Source organism: Littorina saxatilis, linkage group LG4, assembly GCF_037325665.1.
Source record: "Littorina saxatilis isolate snail1 linkage group LG4, US_GU_Lsax_2.0, whole genome shotgun sequence".
Taxonomy (NCBI): Eukaryota; Metazoa; Mollusca; class Gastropoda; order Littorinimorpha; family Littorinidae; genus Littorina; species Littorina saxatilis.
The window spans coordinates 7,238,988-7,265,683 of NC_090248.1; the positions used below are offsets into that span (position 1 = coordinate 7,238,988).

Genomic DNA, 26,696 nt, shown 5'->3' on the forward strand with positions numbered 1-26,696 from the left:
TGGTATGTGACCAAGTGGAGGGATGGTCTGAACCCCAAGTTAAATCCTAGCCACATCTGAGATGTTTACAAGGAAAGGACTGCGCCTTTAATCACTTCACACATCATGTAGTTTGACTACACCCTAGTGCACACGGTACGCTTCTAAGAAAATCATGTTTACACCTAGTCTGTGTTTAGATTGTGTTGGCGTGTACCGAAAATGTCCAGTTTTGATGGGCGCACACAAAAAAAGGAATTGTCAGCAGGTTAATCCGACAGGTTTTGAAGGGATTTGAAAGTTTATAGTATAGTATAGTTACTGTGAACAAGTTACCATTTTTTGCGATATACATTCTTCTTGTCTTTTAGATAAGACCGGTTTTACAAAACACGTAGCGCAGTCTCTGGTAAACCAACACATACAGCAAGCAGTTTCAGAACGATGATGGGAATGTGGAATTCTGTGTGGTGATTTGTTGACTTTTTTTCTGTTCCTATTGGTGACGTGTGTAGAGCAAGATTGGTGCAACTTGTACACTGACAGCTGTGTAGCCAGTGTACGAGGAGAAATGGACAAATCTGAATAAACTGTTAATCATGATTTGCGTTTCATTTGTGTATGTGTGTGTATGTTTAACTTTATGTGTGTGCATTTGTGTGTGTGGGCTTTTGTCCGAGTGTGTGACTGCATGTTTAAATTTGTGTTTTAATTGTTATTTTGCCCGTGTGTTTTTCCAATCTCTGTTAATCATGACTTGCTTCATTCATGATGATTTGTGTGTGAATTTTTGTTTGTGTGTGTGTGTGTGTGTAGTTTTGAGTGTGTGTGCTTCTGTCTGTGTGACTGCGTGTTTTAAATCTGTGCGTGCATTTGTTTGTGTGTTTTAATCATTATTTTGCCTTTGTGAATTTTAAACTAAGTTTTGATGTTTTTATCTGTGTCTGTGTGTGTGTGTGATCTTACTGAAGGGCAAAGTTTATGCTGCAAGCCCCGTGAAGAAATGTGGCGTGAAAGTGCACACCAAGCACTCTGTACGTGGAATTCACACCAAGCACTCTGTACGTGGAATTCAGAATGAATGCATGCACCTTGTATGCCGATATCACAACGTGGGCAAACTTTGATCAAAATACACACACACACTCAACTCTATGGCTCAATGCCGAGTTCATATCTATGGAAAGAAACTGAATCCTAAATCTGTTTATAGCCTATGGAAATGGCACAAACTAATTTTTGCTAATCACAAGAACTACACAAGTAAACTTGGATTCAGTTGGGTAGTTGGGAAAATCATGGGGGTTCTGACGAGAAAAATAGGATGAAACTTAACTTGCACCTTTTTTTTTTACACCATAACTGTAGTCGACCCTATCGTGTACCGCCCAGAAAAAATTTACCTGACAAAATCAAGGTTTCAGTGCTAAAATCCTCTTTAAAAAGCTGTTCTGATCAACTCCACTCAAACAAAGTTTGAACTGCTTTGCACACATTTGTAAAAACCAACTTGTTTTTATTCAAATTTCATTAAACGTACAACTCTGACGATTATGTACAACACTTTGAACAGGGACATGAAATAATTGCACATTTTCACTGCCATGAGGCCAACACAAATTGCTCCAGTCCAACCTCCACCTGAAGAAAAAACGTAAGCTGAACATTCAAAGTTAGGGCACATACACTTAAATAATCATATCTAACAACATACACAAAAAGTTGACCTCATAAATCACACAAAGTGACAGAACCGACAGAACCGTAAGCCAATGATAAGAAGTGCACAACCTAATATCTTTCCCCCACCTTTCAACAATAGGTTTCAAAATGGATGTTTCTGCAATGCTTCCACTTTCTGACACAGAACTTTATACGAAGCAATTAATTTCTCATCATTTACATGCTTCTGGACAAAGACAAAGGGTCTTCAAATATATATTTTACTCAATATTATCATTAAGCTATTACAGTTACACACTAAGTCTGACATTTAGTTCTCATTTCTACGTTCATAAACATACTCATTCGCAAATTTCAAAATATGTCAACTGTGTATTGAAAAAAAGGATTTCATTTCTAGAAGTGAGGTTTTTTTTGGCTGTAACCATGTCAACAACGATCTTGAGAGCCCAACAAACTGACTGAAACAAAAGTTCAACTTCAACTCACAACACAGAACAAACAAACGCTGACAGTTTTAAAACAAACACAACAAAACAATAAACAGAGACCAAAGAAAATATGTGCAGAAAATAAAATGTGGATAAGGTCAGTCTTGTAATTGTATACTCAAAGAAGGACTGAAGCATACCAACATAAACAATACCATTCAACAACAAGAAGAGCAAACGCTCGATCGAGTCACTTTCGCAGTTCTGAATATTATATGAGGCATCAGATGGACAGGAAGAAATTGCTATTCACAACACAATACAGATGTAAATAATTTGATGTAAAGAATAATCCTATAAAGTTTGAATCAAATCCGATGAATAGTTTCAGAGATATGATATTTCAATTTTTTTCCTTCAAGACATACCTGTGACCTTGAAAAAGGTCAAAGGTCACCAAAGCAGACGTCAAAGTGTAGAGGTCACTGGGAGTCACGTTCACATAAAATTTGAGCCCGGTCACTTTTATAGTTTCCGAGAAAAGCCCAACGTTAAGTTGTGTGTTGCCGAACAGAAAAGGCTAGTTATCTCCCTTGTTTTTCTGATAACGTTCGTAAAAGGCTACAGATGTAAATACTTTGATGTAAAGAATAATCCTACAAAGTTTCAATCACATCCGATGAACTTTGTCAAAGATATAAAATGTCTAATTTTTCCTTTGACGCTGACCTGTGACCTTGAAAAAGGTCAAAGGTCAACGAAACCATCGTTAAAGTGTAGAGGTCATTGGAGGTCACGACTAAACAAAATATGAGCCGGATCGCTTTGATAGTTTCCGAGAAAAGTCCAACGTTAAGGTGGTGTCTACGGACGGCCGGCCGGCCGGACGGCCGGCCGGACAGACTAACACTGACCGATTACATAGAGTCACTTTTTCTCAAGTGACTCAAAAAGCTCACAAAAAGCACAGGTAATATCTGCTAATTAATTTGAGATCAAGCATAAAACGTCTGGCACCATCATCAATAGGTGAACAATCAAGAGCAAAAACAGAAGAGAAAGTCCTCAACTAGAAGCCACGCCTAACAGATCACCGATTTTAAAGAAAAAACACAGATAATTTGATAGAAAAGAACCCCCTTTTAAGACCCTGTGTTAATCAATCAATGAGTCTTATATCGCGCATATTCCGTGGGTACAGTTCTAGGCGCTCTGCAGTGATGCCGTGTGAGATGAAATTTTATACGGCCAGTAGATTGCAGCCATTTCGGCGCATATTTACCTTTCACGGCCTATTATTCCAAGTCACACGGGTATAGGTAGACAATTATTAACTGTGCCTAAGCAATTTTGTCAGGAAAGACCCTTTTGTCAATCGTGGGATCTTTAACGTGCACACCCAATGTAGTGTACACGGGGGGAGGTTTGGACATGTGTTAAAACCTACCCCATGTTAAAGTCCCCACTTGTTTGGATATCTTCATCAACATGTCTCTAAATTTACCTCCATTTTAAGATGCCCTCCCTTTCATTAGCTTTTAATTTAAGCTCGATGAACTGACTGTTGGATGTCTTCACAGAGGGGTGCCACTGTACGTGCACTCTTTGGTCAAATGAGGAGCAAAAGGAAAATAATTTACTAATTAATAATTAAAGCTCTCCAGTTAGGGTCAGTGAAATAACTGAAACCATCACACAACACAAGAACGACAAAAACAACAACACAAAACGTTCGTCCCAAGCTGCTTTCTTGATAGAATTGAGATTCACAGGCACATGAAGTGTGTCAATACAGTTACATCAAATGGAATTGTTTGATGAAGTGGTGTTGTCTTATCAGACACCACCTGCCCTCCTGGTAAACGAAGAATGTAAATTTCACACCATCAACTTTCTCTCTGAACCTTTTGCTCTCCAAATTACAGAACCGACTATTTTAAGCACAAAGGATGACTTGATTCTAAAGTACAATGAACTTTGAAGCTGAGAATACAGAGTACACATGTGTTTTCTTCCCATCTGACTTTGAAAAAGAACAATGCAGAACTTGGCCATTCTCGGTAATGCTGATTCATTGATACTCTTACCAAAATAGCAACAGCAAGTGCAATTAATATTTATTTTGCTGTAAGATGTACTTAGTAAAAATAAATTCATAATCCATGTATTTCTGAGCTGACTCTGAGAGATGAACGTCGCTTGTTCATTTCAATGCTTGTTATTCTCTCTGGTGCCAGGAGACTGGTTCCGAATAACTAACCAAGCGATTTACTCTATTTCACATGTTCATGGGTGCAACCTGGAAAATTCCAAAAACCGGCAAAAGTTGGGGTCCAGCTTTTTTAGTATTTAAAATGCCAAAAAAACCCTCTCCTGGAACAAAAACATCGGCAGCCGATGAAACCAAAAACCGGCTGCCGGCGTGTAGCGGGCAGAGTTGCACCTATGCATGTTGTATGCATTTAGAGAGCTTACTTCCCTTTGTTCATCAGATGAAATATTCCTGCATTGAGTTGATTCTGTCAATAAAAAAAAACCTCATCTACAAAGTGACATGTATTTCTGTCCAGTAACGGCACTGAAGCCATCCTTTGTGTAAAAACAGTGAGTTTTGTTGAATAACATCCCTTAAACAACACCAAAGGTCATCTGCGTTTACACCCGAAAAGTTCACATTTACTGGAATCACTCGATCAGAATTCATTTTCACCAAAGCAAAATACATTATACATTTGAATCACATCCGCCCTCCTCCCTATCCATTCACTCAAACTCTTGCTGCTCAGTTGCCTTGACGACAATATTAAAGTTTATTTTAGTTTATTTCAGTTGAGGATGAAAGTCGCTTGTTCATTTCAATGCTTGTTATTCTCTCAGGTGCCAGGAGAATGGTTCCAAACAAGTCTCATTTACTCTATTACACACAGTGCTTACTTCCCTTTGCTTATCACTTATCAGATCTCTGAACAGCGCTCAGCCTCATTTGTTTAAGATTGTTTAAGTTATTGAGACATCCCAGTGCACTAAGGGATTTATAGAGCAAATCGAAAAAATTCATTATTGAACGAAGCGCATAGCGCCGAGTTCAATAATTATTTTCTCGATTTGCTCTATAAATCCCTTAGTGCATTGGGATTGTTTCAATAACGATATTGTCAGTACCGCCAGAGAAAAAAGAAGATTCAAAACGCACATTTTGCAACGCGCATTTGGATAGGCGTAACTGTGTGGTCAGGTTTGTGTCAGATCTACTTTTGTGTGGGCTGTCTCAAGTGTGTCGTGCTTTCGTCACACGCAAACTCTTGTTTTAATTTCTGTTGGTAAATTCCAGTGTAGCATTAAGCTAAAAAGTGATGATCTTTCATAGAGACCTCATTTAAACACGGAGAAAGGACTGTGCTCTTAGTTATTTGCGATTCGAAACCTTCATCGAGCTTCGACAGATTGACTGTGCTGAGTGTTGCTCCTTGAATACATTGACTCCAAGGCCACAGTTAGCACATTTTCTCGTGTTGTATCTTCACTCATCGGGGAGACTGGTACTATATATATGAACCGTAAGAATGCTGTGAACCCTACACGTATATGTCCCCATCGTTTGTTTGTTCACATTTGCCCAACATGTTAATTTGCTGCGGGGTTTATGTCGTCTGCAAGGCGGCTAGGGCAATCGAACCACAGCACTGCACTGCAGTCTCATTTCAAAAAACAACAATTGCTCGTCTGCACGCATGAGGCAGGCTGGTAATAAGTTTTATACATGGTAAGAACGTTCTTAACCCTACACATTTTCGATTCCGATTGTTGTTGCCTTGAAATAATAATTCGGAAACCATTCATTTACTGAACTGATGCAGTCGTATTTCAATGTAGTCTACTATAACAGAGTCGACTTCCAAATGGCAAATGCTGGTCTAGCTGATACGTTATCGGAATAACACTTGTGTTTTCTGTTTGCCGCTGGGAATTTTACACTAACTCATCATTTGGTAATATGGTTAAATAAGCTACATGCCACTAACACGGCATATGAGAAGAATCTTTGCAAGTCAAAACGAGAAGAGACCATTTGTGGAAGAGATACAGCCGCTTCTATTTTTAGATCAGTGGGCTTAACTGTGGCACAGGCGCCTGCGATCTGTCAGGGAAAAAAAGTTCTGCTTTGAGCCGCAGGAAATGTATGGTTATTTTTGGGTAAAGTGAAGAATATAAGCTACATGTCATTAATTCTGAGGATGAGAGTACAGTCTCGCTTTGGCAAAGGGCGTAAGAATACGCTCTTGCACTCCAAGAGTGCGCTAACAGATTTAAGCGGATCGCCATTAGCCAATCAACTGGTTCACATCAGTCATGTGACACCAGTACTTACTGACAATCTTTGTTATAGTTTGTTTAAGTTAAGACTCCAGAAGACTTCACATGAACAAATGCAGATAAAAAAAATAAAAAATAAACTAGTTTTCAAAGGACAAAAGCTGAGAACTTTTAGTCAGAAAAAAATGGCTTTAGATTCAGATAGCCAAAATAATGTCTACTTTTCTTTTTGTTATTGTTGATTTGTTTCCTTGTATTGTTCCTTGTACTACTAGTACTAGTTGTATGACCAGTGCTAGTGCTACCAGACCACTTATCTATCCAATCTGATGGTGCAAGTTTAGGTGATAAGGACACACAACCGCACCTTGACCTAGGCTTACCAGCAGAGACTTTGTAAGCAGTCTGTTAATATAGCTATGATAATTGACAAAGTATGAGCCAGCAAGAGTTTCCACACTATCAAACCATTATTTGAACGGCTGGGCAGTGTTTCTCTTTCAGACCACTCATTCAGCCACATTCACATGAGGTATTTTGACATAAATATATTTATCCGAGTCACGAAGACAGCATCACACAGAGGACGTAACAGTACAACGTACAAAATATCCTCAATTTTCTTCTTCATCATCGTCTTTAGGTCGGTAACGACTTGCCCAAAGCTCCACCAACCATAGTCACTTCATTTCTGTACAACCTCCAAATATTGTCATTTTACTTTTTCTTCAGCCTCTTTGAGTCGGTAACGGTTCACCTGAAGCTATGCCATTGCCATACACAACGTTACCGTTTCTGTTAAAGATTCACACAAATGTTAAGCTGTCACCATGGAAACAGGCCTACATCTCCATAACCCAACAACATTTTTCTTGAGTCTGTCCGACTGTGTATGTATCTATGGAAGTCACAGACAGTCCATTTCTGTGAAAACAATTCAGCTGTGACCACAGAGACAAGCCCATGCCCCCATGGCAACAACAAGAACGAACCATTCTCTCACAATAAAATATTCAACCATGAGCACAAATACAAGCAGACACCTCCAAAATTTCATTCCAGTCTTACAGTCCATTTCTGTCAATGTTTCAAACACCTTCCAGTGTAACCACAGAGAATATCGCACATCTCCACCGCAACGCAGGGCCTTAAGTCTGTCCGACATCGTGAGCATCCATGGACGTGACCTCCACAGCCTGTGTAGCGTCGGGCACCTCGGTCTTGAGGAACTGCGGCGCCACAGCAACCTGGATGGTGTTGTTGCCCGAGTTGTGGTCCTGGATGGACACTGAGTGACCCATAGACACTGACTGGTACACTGACGCTGGGATGGTGATCATGCCTGAAACACAGTTATTTCATCTTGTGAACAGTGCAGAACAATAATTTTTTTTTTAAAGATTACACATACACACACACAAACACCTTTCTCCACTGACCTAACCAGCTACAACCAAGGGTCATCATGTACTTCATGCCCCTTACAGTGAGGGCATTGAAACTTTCATCCAGTGTCTGGTGACTCTTCCCCGAAGATGGAGTATGGCTGCCTAAGTAGCCGGGTGAATTAAAAGCAAATGTACCCATGATCTTTCCATTTGGATGACACTGACAGAGTCACCTCCTCTATACCAATCAACTGACCCCTTGTGTTTAAGCGCGGCTATACTGAACTCCACTGACCCAACCATACACAGCCAAAGTTCATCACATACCAAATACCCATGACAGCATCTCAGGACATAAAAGGTAACTCCACTTACCTGACAAGCCGCCCAATGAGCCGTCGCCCGTCAGAATGATTTGACCGTTCTGACCGATGTGTGCCCCCGTTAGCGCCGTCACGGTCGTCGACCCTTCCGCCATCTCCACAGAGACAGGGGTCATGGTCATTGTGCCGTCCTGCTGGCTGGCGGCCACCTCCGCTAAGGTCTGCACCGCCTGAGTGGCTTCATGCTGCAACCACCACAATGATCACGTCAAATACACATGAAGAGAGAAGAAAGTGAAAGTTTTATGCCCGTACTGCAAATCTAGGCAGTAAGCCCGTCCTTCAATGGGCGAAGTCGACTACGTGAAGTATACTTCAGGTAGCTGACAGCACGAAGCTTTAGCACGAAGTTTTCTTTAATAAGACTTTGCAAAGTCGACTTCTGGCTCAACCAAGGAGGGGGGAAGCCCTGGCTTTGTACACACACACAAAAGATAACAAGAAGGAGGACGGGGTGGGTAAAGGCGGACACTTTGCTGCCAGCTGCAAATACAGTGGTCGCTGGTTAATATGACCGCGGTTAATATGACCAGCCGCGTATTATGACCAATTTTACCCGGTCCGGAATTGTCCTTCTTTGTTATGTATTAGAAAAAGCCGCTTAATATGACCACAACGCCGCTTAATATGGCCACAACGCCGCTTAATATGGCCACATTGTTTCGAGAAAATGGCAACAAGTTCACATCTTTTTCAGTTTGAAATCACTCGGGGGGGGGGGGAATACATACGATTTTTTTAAAAAGGCAAAAAGGCGTGCGAGAAACTGAGGTCTGGACTTCAAAGTCGCGGCTACAACATGGAGAAGTTTGGAGCCTTTGACAATGAACTGAAGGATCTCCTCTGGTCTAGCACCAACACACAGACCAACATCCGTGATTTTTTCCAGGCCCCTAAGTGAACATTTGGACGTGTATATGCCGTTTCTTCCATTTACTTTTCATTCCATTTCAATTTCTTTTCAACGGACGTCATCTATAATGGCTACAATGTACAGTACACATATTTAATTTTGTGTTTGTTGCCAACAAGTTACATTTTCTTTCAATTATTAATTACAAAAAGAATGTTTCGTTTTGCGATTTTTTTTTAAGTCGTTTTCTCAAACATCGGTTAATATGACCAGCCGCTTATTATGACCATTTTATCCCGGTCCCAAAGTGGTCATATTAACCGGCGACCACTGTATATGTATTGCAGTGGAGACATCACCCTCCCTGATTTCAGACTTCCTCACTGTTAAAACCTCTCTGTAAATCACTAAATGTACCCCATTTTAAGACTCCCTTTTTTCAAGACTTGATCTTATCACAGTTTGAAGGTTATAAAGGGGGGGGGGGGGGGGGGTTTCCCACTGTACGAGAATGTCTTTTGGTGTTGGCAGTAAGCAAAATCAAAGTTTCAGTGCGGTTTTCAGCCTCATATTGCCATGATGGACCGGGATGGACTACATATTATAGGTCCAAATGTCCATATAGTAATAATCAAAAAACAAGAAAGGTAGGTTGTTGGAACGTTTGTTATTGACAAAACAATACATTCACAAATATATCGACCCAACGGTCTTTTAAGTGCACAGACAAACAATAACGAAAACTTATCTGGCTGATTTTCCCTTCCGCCTGCCACGAAGCCGCAAGCGAATAAAAGACCGTTGGGTCGATATACTTGTGAATGTATTGTTTTGTCAATAACAAACGTTCCAACAACCTACCTTTCTTGGTTTTTTTATTCTGAATTTAGGAACGTTGGTAGTCTCTGTGTTTTTGGATTTGTCCATATAGTAAGAAAACTAGACTTAAAGTTAAAGACTTTAATGTCCTTATGAAAACAAAGAAAACTGCCTTGCAGTGTCAGACGGTTTAGAACACAAAATGCATTTCATTTACTAACAGTTCAGAACTGCACTAAAAACACCCAAGACTTTCTAAGCAATCACTAACAGAAACACCCATATAATGATATACACACTCACACCCCCCCCCCCCCCCCCCCCCCCCCCCCCCCCGGCAATCCAGAAAACGTACCTGTTGCTGAGAAGTGTGAACGATGGTGGCCTGAGAGCCGTCAGGCAGAGTGACGATGTTAGAGTTGGTGCTATGAGGACTTCCCCCAAACTCCCTCCTCCCCCATCCCCCGACCGCACCCACCTGCTGCTGGGAGGTGACAGCGTGAACCACGGTGGCCTGCGTGCCGTCAGGCAGTGTCACGATGTTGGAGTTGCCGCTGTGGGGGCCGGTGTCGATGTGAATGATGGAGACGGTGCCGTCAGGGTTGTTGATGGTCTGGACGACGGTGCCAGGGAAGTGCGCCCCCTGGTGGGGGGCGGTGGTGTGGCTGGCCTCGTCGCTGAACACGTGGAGGAGGTCTTCACGCCCGTGGTGCTTGTAGCAGTTCTTCACGATGGTGCGCAGCGCTTCCGTCCACGACACCTGCACAGGCCACACAGGTGGTTTAAAATACCTTTTTGACTTAGATAAAAAGAAGACACGCCAGTAACCAGGTAAGGTACTTGTTTTGATCAATATTTTGGCAGATAAACTGCATTAGCCAGGACGGTAAGAAAGTACGGAATGACGGCACCTTATCAGACCTCTAAAACTAACATTATAAAAAACAACTCCAAGCACCCAAACACTGGCATCTGATTGGTCTTTTTAGCTCCTAGGTGCTAAACCCTGGCATGTGATTGGTCATTATTATACCTGGTGCATATATTTAGCTCCTAGGTGCTAGAACCTGGCATCTAATTGGCCTTTATCATACCTGGCGCGTGTATTTGGGTGCTAGGTCATTCAATTAACCTAGGTCCTAATGTTAGTTATGATAGAAAGCGCCAACCATAGGGATGGGGGGATAGTAAACTACTCAATATGAATGACTAACACAGTCCTCGAGTCAACACTGTGAGTGTGACATTTAACCAAACGTTCTCTATCTTTTGGTAGTTTACCAATTTGGTCTGTCAGTGTCAACAACGGGTTGCAAAGGACACGATTTATCAGTCAATTGACATGACTGCATCATTCCAGACCCCAGTGTAAGAGACGAGTATTCTAGACTCAGTCAACCTCCACCCACCCCCTTACAGACATCTCGTCTCAGACCCTGCTTTCTGTCTCTGACTGTCTGTGCATAGTGTGTGTAAATATAACACCACATCAAGACTTGGTCTCGTCTCAGACCCTGCTTTCTGTCTCTGACTGTCTGTGCATAGTGTGTGTAAATATAACACCACATCAAGACTTGGTCTCTTTCAAGACCCGATTTTCTCAGGGGTTCTTCTATTTTTTTATATTTAGTCAAGTTTTGACTAAATATTTTAACGTAGAGGGGGGAATCGAGACGAGGGTCGTGGTGTATGTGTGTGTGTGTGTGTGTGTGTGTGTGTGTGTGTGTGTGTGTGTCTGTCTGTCTGTGTGTGTGTGTAGAGCGATTCAGACTAAACTACTGGACCGATCTTTATGAAATTTGACATGAGAGTTCCTGGGTATGAAATCCCCGAACGTTTTTTTCATTTTTTTGATAAATGTCTTTGATGACGTCATATCCGGCTTTTCGTGAAAGTTGAGGCGGCACTGTCACGCCCTCATTTTTCAACCAAATTGGTTGAAATTTTGGTCAAGTAATCTTCGACGAAGCCCGGGGTTCGGTATTGCATTTCAGCTTGGTGGCTTAAAAATTAATTAATGACTTTGGTCATTAAAAATCTGAAAATTGTAAAAAAAAATAAAAATTTATAAAACGATCCAAATTTACGTTTATCTTATTCTCCATCATTTGCTGATTCCAAAAACATATAAATATGTTATATTCGGATTAAAAACAAGCTCTGAAAATTAAATATATAAAAATTATTATCAAAATTAAATTGTCCAAATCAATTTAAAAACACTTTCATCTTATTCCTTGTCGGTTCCTGATTCCAAAAACATATATATATGATATGTTTGGATTACATGGGTGAAAGCTAGGAAAATCAAATTGACTGAAAATTTTTTGAGGCAGGGGTCCAGGGGCCGCCCAGGCCCTGGCGGGGTACGGGGCAGGGCCCCGTTAGGGGGTCCAGGGGGGCAACGCCCCCCGGCCGAAAACGAATTTTTGCATTATTCATTGTGATTTTGTGGCCTTTCCTGGCAAAAAAATACACTATCATGCATGTCATAAAATAGATTCTAATGATATGGTAAAAAGGGTAAACAAAATCAAAACAATTCACAGAAGTAATCATTTTTCTTTTGTATCCTTTCACACTTGCATCTTCCAACACAACGACACAATTGATAACAATTAACATTGACAACAGCCAAAGTACATGAAATAGAAAGTGAACAACTGAACAACTGAAATAAAAGTTCGAAATATTTAATTATAAGAAGCACACATTGCCAGACAGGCATTGAAATAAATGATGAAACAGAATGTCACACATGCAAACAGCATGATGTAGCACTGCACAAAGTAGCAACTAAGCAGTAGCATCTCTTATAGTGCAAAGTTCTCAAGGAAAAGCACTTGAGTTTCAAGCACCAAACTTATCACACACAGTTTTAGTTTCATGAACTCCAACCAGTCCCATCGCCTTTGTTGGCTAGACCAGCATCAATAAGATCCGTCCATGCGTTTTCCGTCAAAACCGGTATCTTTGTCGCAGAAATCGTGTCACCACTTCATAATGCCTGCCAAAACGCGAGAACTTTTTTTTATCGTGATGCAGAGCGAATCCGAAAGCGAAGAAATCTCACCTACGGGGTTTACCGCATAGCAGTTCGAAAACGCGTTCCGCTTAAAAAAAAAAAAATTTTTTTTTTTTTTTTTTTTAATAAAAATTGCGGATTGACGGAATTTCCGTCAGACTTATTTTCAGATTGACGGATTTCAGTCAATTGACGGGCTACTTTCACCCATGGGATTAAAAACACGCTCGGAAAGTTAAAACAAAGAGAGGTACAGAAAAGCGTGTTATCCTTCTTAGCGCAACTACTACCCCGCTCTTCTTGTCAATTTCACTGCCTTTGCCATGAGCGGTGGACTGACGATGCTACGAGTATACGGTCTTGCTGAAAAATTACATTGCGTTCACTTTCATTCTGTGAGTTCCACAGCTACTTGACTAAATGTTGTATTTTCGCCTTACGCGACTTGTCTTTTTTTGAGAGGGGGAGGGGGGGGGGGGGGGGGGGGGGGGGGGGGGGAGGAGGAGGAGGGAGGCATTGCATCAGAACAGACGAATTCCGAAAATAACTTGGGTTTGTAAAAGAGTGAATGCCCTTGCTTTTTACTGGAACAAACATTAGAGGGGCCAATCACTAGCAAGAAGTGTGTTTGAAACACGTGGACAGGAGCACGTGTGGAGTTATTTGTCAGAGGAAAGCAAGGGTATTCACTCTTTCACAACACACACAAAACTTGACGAGTTATTTCCAAAAATGGTCTATTGCAAGCTCAACACAACGCTTCAAGTTTCTTAGAACGAAATCCAACAAATATACATGTTTTCAGCAATCTTACCCTCTTCTTGTCCTCCTCAGTGCGAGCGTCGCTACGAACGTTGGCCCAGGGGAGGTCACTGGGCCACCAGATGGGGCGACATTCCGCCTTGCCCCAGCCAGGCTTGCTGCGACTGGTGGAGTATTTCAGCATCTCGGGGATAAAGTTCCGCAACTGAGCCTGCACACCACATAACACTCTTCAACACCAACTTTGACACTCATACAGACGGGCGATGTGGCGGGGTGGTAAGACGTCGGTCTCTTAATCGGAAGGTCGTGAGTTCGAATCATGGCCGCGGCCGCCTGGTGGGTTAAGTGTGGAGATTTTTCCGATCTCCCGGATCAACTTATGTGCAGACCTGCTTATTGGCTTATCCCCCTTCGTGTGCACACGCAAGCACAAGACCAAGTGCGCATGGAAAAGATCCTGTAATCCATGTCAGAATCCGGTGGGTTATAGAAACACAAAAATACACAGCATGCTTCCTCCGAAAGCGGCGTATGGCTGCCTAAATGGCGGGGTAAAAACGGTCATACACGTAAAAATCCACTCGTGCAAAAACACGTGTACGGGGGAGTTTCAGCCCACGAACGCAGAAGAAGACAGTCATACAGTCTTTAATGCAGTCCATATAAGGATAAGGATAAGATTTGATATAGTCCTGTGACGTTACCCTCATGAACATGTGGGATGCTTTCTTATTGGGGAAAGCAAGCTGCCACACAATATGGCGCTCAGTTTTTTCTTGCTTTTCTTCCATGCCTGTTATCATGTTTCCAAGCCCTGAGACTTTCGCTGTTAACTTGGGTTCTTTGTGCGTGCATACGGGGGTGTTTGTACGGCGAGGAGTCTACACAAAGTTGACTCTGGGAAGTAAATCCCTCGCCGAACGTAATCACAGATCAAAACAGCACACACTGGGACAGTAAACCTAACTTGCATCAAATCTCTACCTTTAATTTTCGGTACTACTTGTCTCCGAAAACCCCCGAAAACCTCATCAGAAATTAAGAACATTCGTCCTTAGATCGTGATTTGTTGCATAATTGTTCGCAATCATGACTTATATTTGCAACTTTCACCGTTCATGGCTTTATTTTCGTGTTTGTGCGAGGGTTTACAAAGGAGCGGAAGCACTAATCACATGACGTTCATCAATACTTGTGCTTTCGAGTAACAAGAGTTACCTCCCTTGCATTGAAATTGTTGCATTGATTTCGTCGAAAATCCGGCTCTCAACACAAATATAAGGGTGCATGTAGCGTGAATCAGGCTTACTTTTCACAGGCATGTCCAATACTTCACTTTGAAGATAGATTTAGTTAGTCTAGATGGGGTTTTCAGAGGTTTTCGGAGACAAGTAGTACCCTTAATTTTGAGTACATTTTCAATTCAAAAGCAATATTATATCTATATATTTATGAATGCAGAATGTAATAAAAGACTACAAAGAAAACATTTTTAAGTTTGTAATAGCAATTTCAATTTCAGGCAGAATTTGTTGTATCAACAAACAAACAAATTAATCAAGTTTTAAACTTCCAAACTGCCTATCATGCCAGTCAAAATCTAATGCCCTCAAACAAACCTGAGTCATCTTGTCAATGGGTGTGGGAATGCCGTCGATGACGAGGGGAGGCAACTCGTGAAGGTGTGCCCCATCACCGTGATTCTGCGGGGCTTGTTCCGACAGGGATGATTCCAACTCCTGCATGATTCCCTGACGACAGCTTCGGATCTGAAAAACATTTCTCACCGTTAGAACCAAAATAAGTATTTGTTTCTGATGACAAGGCCAAAACAAATCAGGGTCGGTAGGTCGCTTCTTTCTTTCTATTTTTTGATTGAATTTTGTTTTTAATTTCCACAGACGTATTGTTACATGTGATACAGTGGAACTCCCTTTGAAGACCGAACATATCTGAGAAAATCAAGTCTTAAAAAAGGAGGGAATATATGAAAACAGGTAAATTATCAAGGAAATTTAATCTTCTCCGACTTCCAGGTGACACGGTTCAGGCCAATCAAAAGCCACCACACCATTTCGGGCCAATCAAAAGCCACCACGCCATTTCGGGCCAATCAAAAGCCACCACGCCATTTCGGGCCAATCAAAAGCCACAGACGTTCACTTTCTAAAACTTGATGGTCTTAGAAAGGGAGAGGGTGGGTTTACTACTACATTAACTGGCTATGACTCTCCATAACGTACCACACTTTCCAGAGGCTGTGATCCGAACACTTTGAAGGTGGAGCTGGACTGGTTGTTGGGCCTGCCCGGTGTGCAACATAACACCACCGCCTGCTGTCCAACACGCGTCGTGTACTCGTCTATCGTACTCTTCAGCTTCCTGAAAACACAACCCCCACAGTGTTAAGTTGTGTACTCGTCTATCATACTCTTCACCTTTGAAATCACAACCCCCACAGAGGTTTAAACCATGAGAGAATCTATTAGACGCTTAGTACTACAGTGGTACCTCTCTATAACGACTTTGAAAATGTAACCGAAATTCGGTCGTATTATGGAGGGGTCGTATTATGGAGGATGGTTTTGTTATGTCCGGGTCCGTCAATGATCCGGAATGACATTGGCATTTTGATTGATTCCGCCCACAAAGTAATGTTATTCTTTCCTTAAACGATTATGGTAACCTGTTTTCTAATTCAATTAATTACCCACACAGTTTTCTTGCTTGTTTAATCAAGCCCCGTAACTACTCGTGGGTTAAGGTTTGAAATAAACAAACTGAGGTCGAACGAAAGCATGCGGTCCCAAAACATGCACATCGATGTCGATACCAGCTACTAATCATAGTCATACGATACCCAGCAACGATTTGGTTGAAAACAAAGAAAAGTGTCCCAAACGCAAGGAACAAAACAAATAAGAACCGCGGCAGTGTGTTGAAACTGATGTAAAATTGTAGCCAAAAGCGTCAGTTTTCACGATGAAACTTGACTCACTCATTCAACTTGGGGACAACTGCACTACGGACTGTCCACAGAGTTGAGTAATTTAGGACACATACTCCACTACTTACCTTCAAACTTCACTGATGGGATTCTGAGAAGAATTTATTGATTCAAACGAACGCGTGGTTGTATATCGCGTCATTCGGTCACGGATCGGGGAAAACCAAGAACAGTTCCAGATTTCAAAACCCATGTTCGTCGGCCGCCATTGTTAGCTAGACCGAAAATGTTACACACGCTTTGCATACGTACATCGCAAAATGACATGACGTCACCACAACTTTCGGTTTTGGTTCGATGATCGGATTGCTTTCATAACGTTTCTGTAACTTTGCGTGTTTAAAAGGTAGGAGTTGCTCCACAGTTCTTTGCAAAATGAAGCAGACATCTGGCGAATGACCTGTATCTATTCAAAATAAAGTAATGACCTGAAATAGAAACGAAAAACCATGGCTTCAGCCGTTAGCGTGCCGAAATGATGTACACGGACAGGATTTCAGCACGCGTTTGTGTCCGTATCGCTTACTCACTCGACTGGAGATATAAGTCAGAGTAAATCGCCTAATGTGGAATTACCTGAGCAGCCTGGTCTGCTGGCGCTTTCTGCGTGAGGGGTTGGTTTCAAACTGGTGTGGGTGCCCCTTCCTCTTGCCCGTTGCGATGGCGGCAGCAGCGGCAATACCAACAGGACCTGCAAGACAACACAGCCACAGGTAAGACACCATAACTATCAGACTCCAGGTAATCCCCACATGACCTGTAACAGTGTTAGTGAAACACAACACAGCACAGCCACAGGTAAGACACCATAACTATCAGACTCCAGGTAATCCCCACATGACCTGTAACAGTGTTAGTGAAACACAACACAGCACAGCCACAGGTAAGACACCATAACTATCAGACTCCAGGTAATCCCCACATGACCTGTAACAGTGTTAGTGAAACACAACACAGCACAGCCACAGGTAAGACACCATAACTATCCGACTCCAGGTAATCCCCACATGACCTGTAACAGTGTTAGTGAAACACAACACAGCACAGCCACAGGTAAGACACCATAACTATCAGACTCCAGGTAATCCCCACATGACCTGTAACAGTGTTAGTGAAACACAACACAGCACAGCCACAGGTAAGACACCATAACTATCCGACTCCAGGTAATCCCCACATGATCTGTAACAGTGTTAGTGAAACACAACACAGCACAGCCACAGGTAAGACACCATGAAGTTGATGAACATCAGACTGCAGGCATTTCGCTGGGATTAATTTTCTGTGAAAAGTATGCTGTGAATCCAGAGCTCCTCACTTACACAGTGGACACCTTTTTGCAAAATTAGTTGAATTACCAACCTGTCTTTTGTTATCCAATTCTGACATTTGTAGTATAATCATGCGCCCATTGATCAAATGGCGGAATAAGGGATCAGCAGCAAGTAGACTCTGTGGCAAACCAGGGGTAGCTGGTGTGTGTAACTGTGTTCCTCTTCGAGTTCGACACAGCTGCCCTAATGGCCATACATGATGAATGTTAGGACAGACCTGTTTACCCACACTTTGACGTACTTTTCACTGAGATTCAGCGTATTTTCAAAATATTGAGCGTATTTTGCAACTCACAAGAGACGTTCATGAGCTATTGCTTCAAGGGCAGCAATAACATTTTGATTTCCGAGGTGTATGTACCAGTGCAAAATGGTATTCCTTACCTGGTTAACGTGTTAACCGACAGAACGTGTCCACATATGCCACAGCTAGGTCTCCAAAAACAGACGACAACAATGGCGGCAGATAAAATCTCGTCATATCTCATCTCACGCGATTACACTGACCAATCGTCAAAGCTGGATTATATCCACCGGGCTATCGCGAGAACAGGTTTGGCAACCTACTTTCCATTTCTTCTTCTTCCATTTAGTGATCACGATCAATCTTGATTTATTTTACAATTGTCGTATTCTTTTCTCTCCAAACGTATTGGTTGTATCCGTGGCAACTTTGCGTACAAAATATGGCGAAATCAAATGGGTAAACAGGTCTGTTAGGCGGTCATTAGTGCATGCAAAAATTACAATCTGAGATTGAAAATTACCCTTACAAATTCCATTCATGATTCAGTGGGGCATGCCCCTGGATGCCTACTTGGCATTTCGCACCTTTGCCTATACATCATTACATATCCGTTAGAATTTGATTGATGGGATCAAATGACCCACAGTCTTTTTCTACCAGGCTGGCATCTGAACCCTGGTGATGTTTCATTTTCTCTTCAACTACTAGCTTTAGATGTTCTTTGCACCAACTCCAAATCGACATCGTCATGGAATTTTGGCATAACTCAGTTTAGACAGCTTTTCTGTTTTCAGCAGAAGGCCAAACCTGGTTATTTTTATTTTGAAATAGTGTTTATATTTGTACCTGGTATGAATAGAAAGAGAAAAGAATGTTAAATCATGTATTATCCATCATAATTCAGAGAATATTTCTCATGGAGAATGATTTATTTAGTCTAAAGCACAAAAATATCAAAATCGCCAAGAATCGAGTTACGTCAAATTTCCAGGACAGCGACGAAATTCTTCTTTTTGGGCAACGCTGAGAAAGCAGTAGACGTACCTGACGCGACCAGCTGAGCAGTGACCTCGTCCTGGCAGGCAGAGTTGAGAAGGTCGGTGGTGTCGAAGCCGCTCTCCGGGGAGCTGGGCTCGCTGAGGTCATCGTCCATCATGCTGGCGTTCATGTGTTGGGCGGCCATCGCCATGTTGGCCATGCTGCCCCCGTGGTGCACTGCGCCGTTCATACCCTGGTTCATCACACCTCACTCCCAACCTGCACACACAGAAAAACGTTGAAACCTTTGTTGTTGCACCTACATACTTTGGTCTCCAATCTTATCTTACTGTGAGTGTGAGAACAGACTCACGCGCAGAGACAGACACGTACATAGAACAAATCAAATCAAATTTTATTTTACGAGGATTGTGGCATAAGCATAACAAACAAGTTTTTGTGTAACCAACCCCAGCCCAGAGAGGGACTACTCAGGACAGGGAGAGAGAAAGAGTGAAAGAGAGATAGACTAAAGGGAAGTGAAGATAAAAAAAATATACAGACACTTTAAGTTTAACCTTCCTTCTAAGTCTAACAGCGTGATTTTTTGGGGGGAGTCATGTGTTAGTAACACACGAGAAGCTATATGAGACAATGACAAAAGGTGACGTTTTCATGTCAGTATGTCCCAAATGACACCACCAGTACATTTTTCATTCTATCTAATCTGTTTTCGTTCTATTTTTTCTAATAACATGCGTTAACAATTGATTGCCAACTGGAATGGAAGAGCACAAAAAGTGTAACTTGATATGTAGTTTCTCTAGAGGGAAAAACATCTTCCACTTTCATGTCAGTGTGTCCCATGCAACATACATTTGCCAAACAGCTATGTGTAAGTAGATTATTTGTTAGTGGTATAGAAAATACTGATCAACAATCAAAGTCAGTTTTCACATTCATTTTCTACCTATTTCTTATTTGTCTATTCTTTTGGCAATGGTGAAATGTCAGCAATCGTGTGTCATTCGGGACAGTAGACATGACACCTGACCTTTTGTCACTGTCTCATATATATTGCACAAGCTGAGATACACGATTCATCTTAGGTTCAATGGAATAGAAGTGCTCTAAATATAGACACAGAAAGTGATTGCTACCTGTAGCTAGTCTCCTGGCAGCAGAACAAAGACATTGACCTAAAATGCAAACACTGGATGAACAAACAACTTTCATCCTAATAATGAAGTAGTAGTAGTAGTGGGCACTGGAAGCTAACTTCCATAACCCTCTCAGGTTTTTAAGTGTTCCATCTGATTTTATAAATTGTGTTTTTAGATCTGTTAATGTTAAAACTTAAATTGTTTTACTTAGTAACACTTACAGCATGCTGAATATCGTTCACTCATTTTCAATTATCATTCTTATACTATCAATGACTCAATAATAATTCATCTGTCAAGCAGATTCTTATAGGTGTTTGAAAACAATCATTTTAAATGTTAGTTTGTGAATTTAACAAAATGTTATCAAGAATAAGTGTTACATCACTGTGGCACTTCCAGTTGCACTTCTTAAAAAAAAAGTAGATTCCAATGGAATATGATCATTTCCACCACAGATTTTATATATAATATATATGTATCACATTGCTCTCACAGTCTCAAGCCTCGGTCCCTAATGCATACTGCTTTGATCTGACGCATTGTTCTGACCCCAGGTCAGTTGAACATCCCATAGTTTTGACGATGACACGAATCATTGAATGAAGTCTTCTAACTGACTTCATTTGTAGCCAGGACACTTTGACCTTTATATTCTAAATGTGGTATTACAAGACAAGTACAGTTTTAGAAATGTCTCTTTATCCTGGAAGGAAAAGGTTCGCTTTTAAAAAGTAATAAAGCATTTCATCTGCTTTTTTTATTATGATTCATAACGGATCGTTCCACAACTACAACTTAAGCAGAATTATTCAACAGGCATAGTTCAATGATCATGGCTGGAACAGTTGAACATGCCCTGCAACAACCTCTCCCAAGCGACCACCCCCCAGGATCCCAGACGAGGTTTTCTTCTATGTAATTCGCCTTTCCACAGCGACCACCTGTCTTAGTCTATACCGACCACTTTCGGTTGGTCCCTTGGGTGGTCGTTATTGTCAGGTTAAACTGCATTTCATAGCAAACATGTATACCAGCCCCCAGTTTCATAAAGTTAAAGGCGAGATTTGGCAAGTTAAGCAAGGAAGTAGCGTTTCTCGGAGAATCTTGTCGGAAGGAACGCGAGCATGCCTTGGAGGTGCTCACTATGTGAGAAAAAATGACGGCTGCACAGTTGACAATCAGATTGGCTATTTATGGCTGTTTTACTTTTAGAGTTTACTGAGTGCAGACGACCACCTAATTGGTATCAACCAATTGTGTTTAATTCTTGCATTGCTAACACACAAACCGTGTCATATGCACCATTGCCGTCTTGGCTTTGGATAGCGAGAGCTTAGCCACAATTAATACTTGCCTACACAAAACCGGCGTCACAATTAAAGTATGTCATTCATGGCCGAAAACCCGATTGAAATTGAACTTTGAAGCGCACTTGTGGCAATAAAAACAGAATTACACTAAAATTAAGAGAACGTATTGCCTTATTTATTCAATAATTGTTTTGATCAGTTTCACTGCAAAAGGACAAATACCTGAAATATACAAAATAATAACAATAATAAATTATTTCAAAAATAAGGGAAAAGAAAGAAATTATGAAAACAGAATCTGTAAATAACAAGACACATGAAAGCACTGCTACTTTACACAGAATCATCGACAACTCGACCGTCGTGGTGAAAAACTACAAGAAAATCGTAAACCAAGTGTTCTAGCTATGCATTTGAAGCCAAGGATGAAGGAATTCCATGGTTTTTTTTCCTCTCAGTCTCAGCTTTGCCTACCTCAACAGAAACGCCGCCATATTTACTCCCCCAAGGTCGTTTTTTTATGACAGTGGGACTTCGGTTAAGTATCCAAATATGACTGCTTCGATACCGTTAAATACAGATCACCCAGAGATCAAATCAGTACCACATCCTCTGATCATTAAATTTTCTGGGAAATCTGTCGTCTGCATCAGACATTTCCTTCTTGCCCACTGCGCAAGGCAAAACGACATGATGGAGTGCGACTGCGCTACGCGATTGCGCGATGCACACCAAATTTCACAGCCTGGGACGAGATACCTACCGTCCGCTCTCCGCACTTTTGACACTCAAAGATTTACCAAACTGATATTCATGACTGAAACGACCAAAACCATGAATAAAACTTGAGGTTTTAAATCTTACAGTGTGATATGTTTCCTCAAAAATGGCGTACTTCCCGTGTAAACTCATTGATCGCTAGGTAGACGAGCTCGCGCGCCAGTGACCGACATTCCACGACGTCATTGCGACTGCGCAGAAATTATTTTCCAGTCAAAATATTTACCTTTCTGTGTAAAAGTAATGAGAATGAGAAGAAGTGAGAAATACAGCGTTTCAGAGTGAAACAATTTCCAGAAAATGTTTCACTTCGTTGCCTCATTCAGTCATCATTTCAAGAGGACACCAGACAGATTCTTACGCGCAATCTAGGTCATCGTCGTAGTTCGACGGAAAGGCGCCATAAGAAATAGTTCAAAAGAGCACAGTGTGTGTGTATTATTATATGAAGTCTTATATCGCGCGCGTATCTCCAGACTCGGACTCAAGGCGCAGGGATCTATTTATGCCGTGTGAGATGGAATTTTTTACACAATACATCACGCATTCACATCGACCAGCAGATCGCAGCCATTTCGGCGCATATCCTACTTTTCACGGCCTATTATTCCAAGCCACACGGGTATTTTGGTGGACATTTTGTATCTATGCCTATACAATTTTGCCAGGGAAAACCCTTTTGTCAATCGTGGGATCTTTAACGTGCACACCCCAATGTAGTACACGAAGGGACCTCGGTTTTTCAATCAATCAATCAACATGAGGCTTATATCGCGCGTATTCCGTGGGTACAGTTCTAAGCGCAGGGCCGGATTTATTTTTGTACTGTATTAGTTTTTCGTCTCATCCGAAAGACTAGCACTTGAACCCACTACCTAGGTTAGCAAAGGGGGGAGAAAATTTCTAACGCCCTGACCCAGGGTCGAACTCGCAACCAGTCTCGCTTCCGAGCGCAAGTGCGTTACCACTCGGCCACCCAGTCCTCCATGTGTTTGCATGTATGTGTATAATGTGAAAACAGACAGATAGACAAGTAGGCAGCGAGCATGTCGTCGCTGTAATTCACAAGCCTCTTTTCTCAACTTTTGGGGTTTTGGAACTAAACACAGACAGTAATTAGCTCCCTCTTTCTTTTGCCCATGTGGTGAGAAAAAGTTCTTGAGAAGAAAACTCGTATAGTCTTCATTTGTTTCAAGAGAGCGCCCAAAAAATTTCGCCTTACGCGACTTGTTTCTTTTTCTTCTCAGTCAGAAATACAGTGAAATATGGCCACTGCTGATTAGGTGACAAACGGAAACAAAACTCGTATATAAGCGCTTAGAGCAAGCCTTTTTAACGAAAGTTTTTGATTTAGCGCTATATAAATGTTCTTATTATTATTATTATATATTCTAATTCTGGATGATTCCTTTGGATAAGAAGATTCTATTTTGGATGAAAAGCTCCTATCCCTCAATATTTTCTCAGTTGTATCGAATATCATTAACAACTAACATTAACACAAATTTAGACTGTAGTATTGCACTCAGTGTTCCAGTAAAGAAACTATTAACCCATGAATTAAAGTTATATTTGATGCGGTGAATTTTTTAAACTGTTTTTTTCTCGATTGTCTCTAAACAGCAAAAATTAGATACGAGGTTTGTGACATCAGTAATAGAACAGACAAACAGAAACACATACAGGTACTGACATAAATTAGCATGTACAGAATCAATTTGTTGTTTAGATGTACAGAGTAGAAAACAAGTCGCGTAAGGCGAAAATACAATATTTAGTCAAGTAGCTGTCGAACTCACAGAATGAAACTGAACGCAATGCCATTTTTCAGCAAGACCGTATACTCGTAGCATCGTCAGTCCACCGCTCATGGCAAAGGCCAGTGAAATTGACAAGAAGAGCGGGGTAGTAGTTGCGCTAAGAAGGATAGCACGCTTTTCTGTACCTCTCTTTGTTTTAACTTTCTGAGCGTGTTTTTAATCCAAACATATCATATCTATATGTTTTTGGAATCAGGAACCGACAAGGCATAAGATGAAAGTGTTTTTAAACTGAGTTGGACAATTTAATTTTGATACTAATTTTTATATATTTAATTTTCAGAGCTTGTTTTTAATCGGAATATAACATATTTATATGTTTTTGGAATCAGCAAATGATGGAGAATAAGATAAACGTAAATTTGGATCGTTTTATAAAAAAAATGTGGTTTTTTTACAATTTTCCGATTTTTAATGACCAAAGTCATTAATTAATTTTTAAGCCACCACGCTGAAATGCAATACCGAAGTCCGGGCTTTGTCGAAGATTACTTGACCAAAATTTCAACCAATTTGGTTGAAAAATGAGGGCGTGACAGTGCCGCCTCAACTTTCACGAAAAGCCGGATATGACGTCATCAAAGACATTTATCAAAAAAATGAAAAAAACGTTCGGGGATTTCATACCCAGGAACTCTCATGTCAAATTTCATAAAGATCGGTCCAGTAGTTTAGTCTGAATCGCTCTACACACACACACAGACACACACACACACTCACACGCACGCACATACACCACGACCCTCGTTTCGATTCCCCCTCGATGTTAAAATATTTAGTCAAAACTTGACTAAATATAAAAACCAAGAAGTCCATGGACTTGCTTCCATTTGCCAATTTTTTTCCTTTTATTAAATATTTTTAAGTGGACTTACTTCTGTAAAAAAATTAATAATAATTGATCGCACAACTTAGAAATGTTGACAAAAGATGCGCCTTTGTTTTCTATGCAATATTATACGATAATCTCATTTTGACCAAATTTGGACTTTATACTGCTTTCTGCCAATACACGGCAGAACTGGATTCAAGCCAGCCCCAGCTTCCGCTTCAGCTTGAGCTATCTATCTCCCCGCCCCGAGGTGTCATCTTAGAGGAGGGGCCTCAGATCGGCTAAAAAGGGTGTTTTGAAGAGATATAAAACATTTTTAAAAAAACGACCGTCCGATTTATTCTCTCGCTGGCTGTATATCTCCTATTTTTACTACAGGTAGGAATCTAATGTTTGGCAAAGACCGTCTACACCCAGTGGTCTAGCTACACACAACAGTTCAGCTCAATCGACCAATACTGAGTACCAGATATATAATAAATCTTAGTCTTGACAAACAAACAGACAGAGACAGACAGACAGACAGACAAACAAACAAACAATCAAATAAACAATAAACAACAACAAAAATCAACAAACAGACAGTGTGAAACCTATACACCCTGTATTATACGGGGTGTAAAAAGTATGGTCAAAATTTTCCCCCCCCTCTTCACCACCACCCAATCAAACACCCCCTCCCCCCCCCCCCCTCATCAGTACCAATCATTATTGTGAAACATTGAGGTAATTTCTAATATCACTGGCGATCACAAACAACGCTAAAGATGCTCAACATCCCCACTTACCGATGCAGAGTATTTCTTGGATGTACAGTTGTAATTAGCAGTTATAGACTAAAATTATTAGTGTGTGCGTGTGTGTGTGTGTGTGTGTGTGTGTGTGTGTGTGTGTGTGTGTGAGTATGTGTGTGTGTGTGTGTGAGTATGTGTGTGTGTGTGTTTGGGTGTGTGTTTGTGCATGTATGTGTGTGCATGTGTGTGTGTGAGTGTGTCTGTGTGTAGGCTGTGTGTGTTTGTGTGTGAGTGTCTGTGTGTGTGTCATAGTAGACTCAACATCAAAGCGCCTGACATTAGTAATTTAGCACCGACAAGTGTTACTTATGAGTCCCAAATATAAGTATCACAGAAATGATTTAAATCGACACTTTTGGGGTTAGCATGCCGCGATATCTAACGTTGCCTTTCGAGGTGCGGATTTTCTTGTTGTCTTTCTTTGTGCATACATTAAATCTCGTCTGCCCTTTTAAGGAAAACCCAGCGATAAGCCAAGGTTAAAACACTTGAATCAAGGCATTGTATTGTTGTTGACTGAAAGGATTTTGGGTCCACAAGTTTCGAGATCAAACTTTCTTCTTCCTTGTTCGACGTGAGTCCTAATCACTGGTAGGTAGGGGAGACCGGGGCTAGTCCGCCTACTTTTATGCTTTTGGTAGCATAACTGGCGAGTTTGATGAACTAGAAGACTGATTTTTTATTTTACATCAAGACAAATGTGTAGCTGATATCAATGTGCAGACAGTTTTTATGTGCGCATGAACATTTGTTGTACATACTGCTTTAAGTAGACCTACCCTAACGTA

At 41.2% G+C, this 26,696-nt stretch overlaps 1 protein-coding gene across 6 annotated transcripts; it reads right to left on the reverse strand.

Moving 5' to 3' along the window:
* Nucleotides 1-1,474: 1,474 nt before the first annotated feature.
* LOC138963854 (DNA-binding protein P3A2-like) lies at nucleotides 1,475-22,837 on the reverse strand. Of its 6 annotated transcripts, XR_011454938.1 has the most exons (10): nucleotides 22,689-22,837; nucleotides 19,273-19,485; nucleotides 17,224-17,338; nucleotides 15,884-16,022; nucleotides 15,260-15,409; nucleotides 13,690-13,848; nucleotides 10,206-10,610; nucleotides 8,171-8,363; nucleotides 3,525-7,749; nucleotides 1,475-3,243 (listed from the first exon to the last, which is right to left on the reverse strand). XR_011454938.1 is itself a non-coding variant. In XM_070335716.1 (9 exons), the coding sequence occupies exons 2-9, from the start codon at nucleotides 19,466-19,468 to the stop codon at nucleotides 7,556-7,558; spliced, it is 1,428 nt and encodes a 475-aa protein (XP_070191817.1). In that variant the 5' UTR covers nucleotides 19,469-19,485; nucleotides 22,689-22,837; the 3' UTR covers nucleotides 1,475-7,555. The 6 variants fall into 6 exon arrangements, 5 of the variants coding, with proteins under 5 accessions (XP_070191817.1, XP_070191813.1, XP_070191814.1 ...); XM_070335716.1 differs by having other exon boundaries at nucleotides 1,475-7,749; nucleotides 10,329-10,610; XM_070335712.1 differs by having other exon boundaries at nucleotides 1,475-7,749.
* Between the last annotated feature and the right edge of the window lie 3,859 nt (nucleotides 22,838-26,696).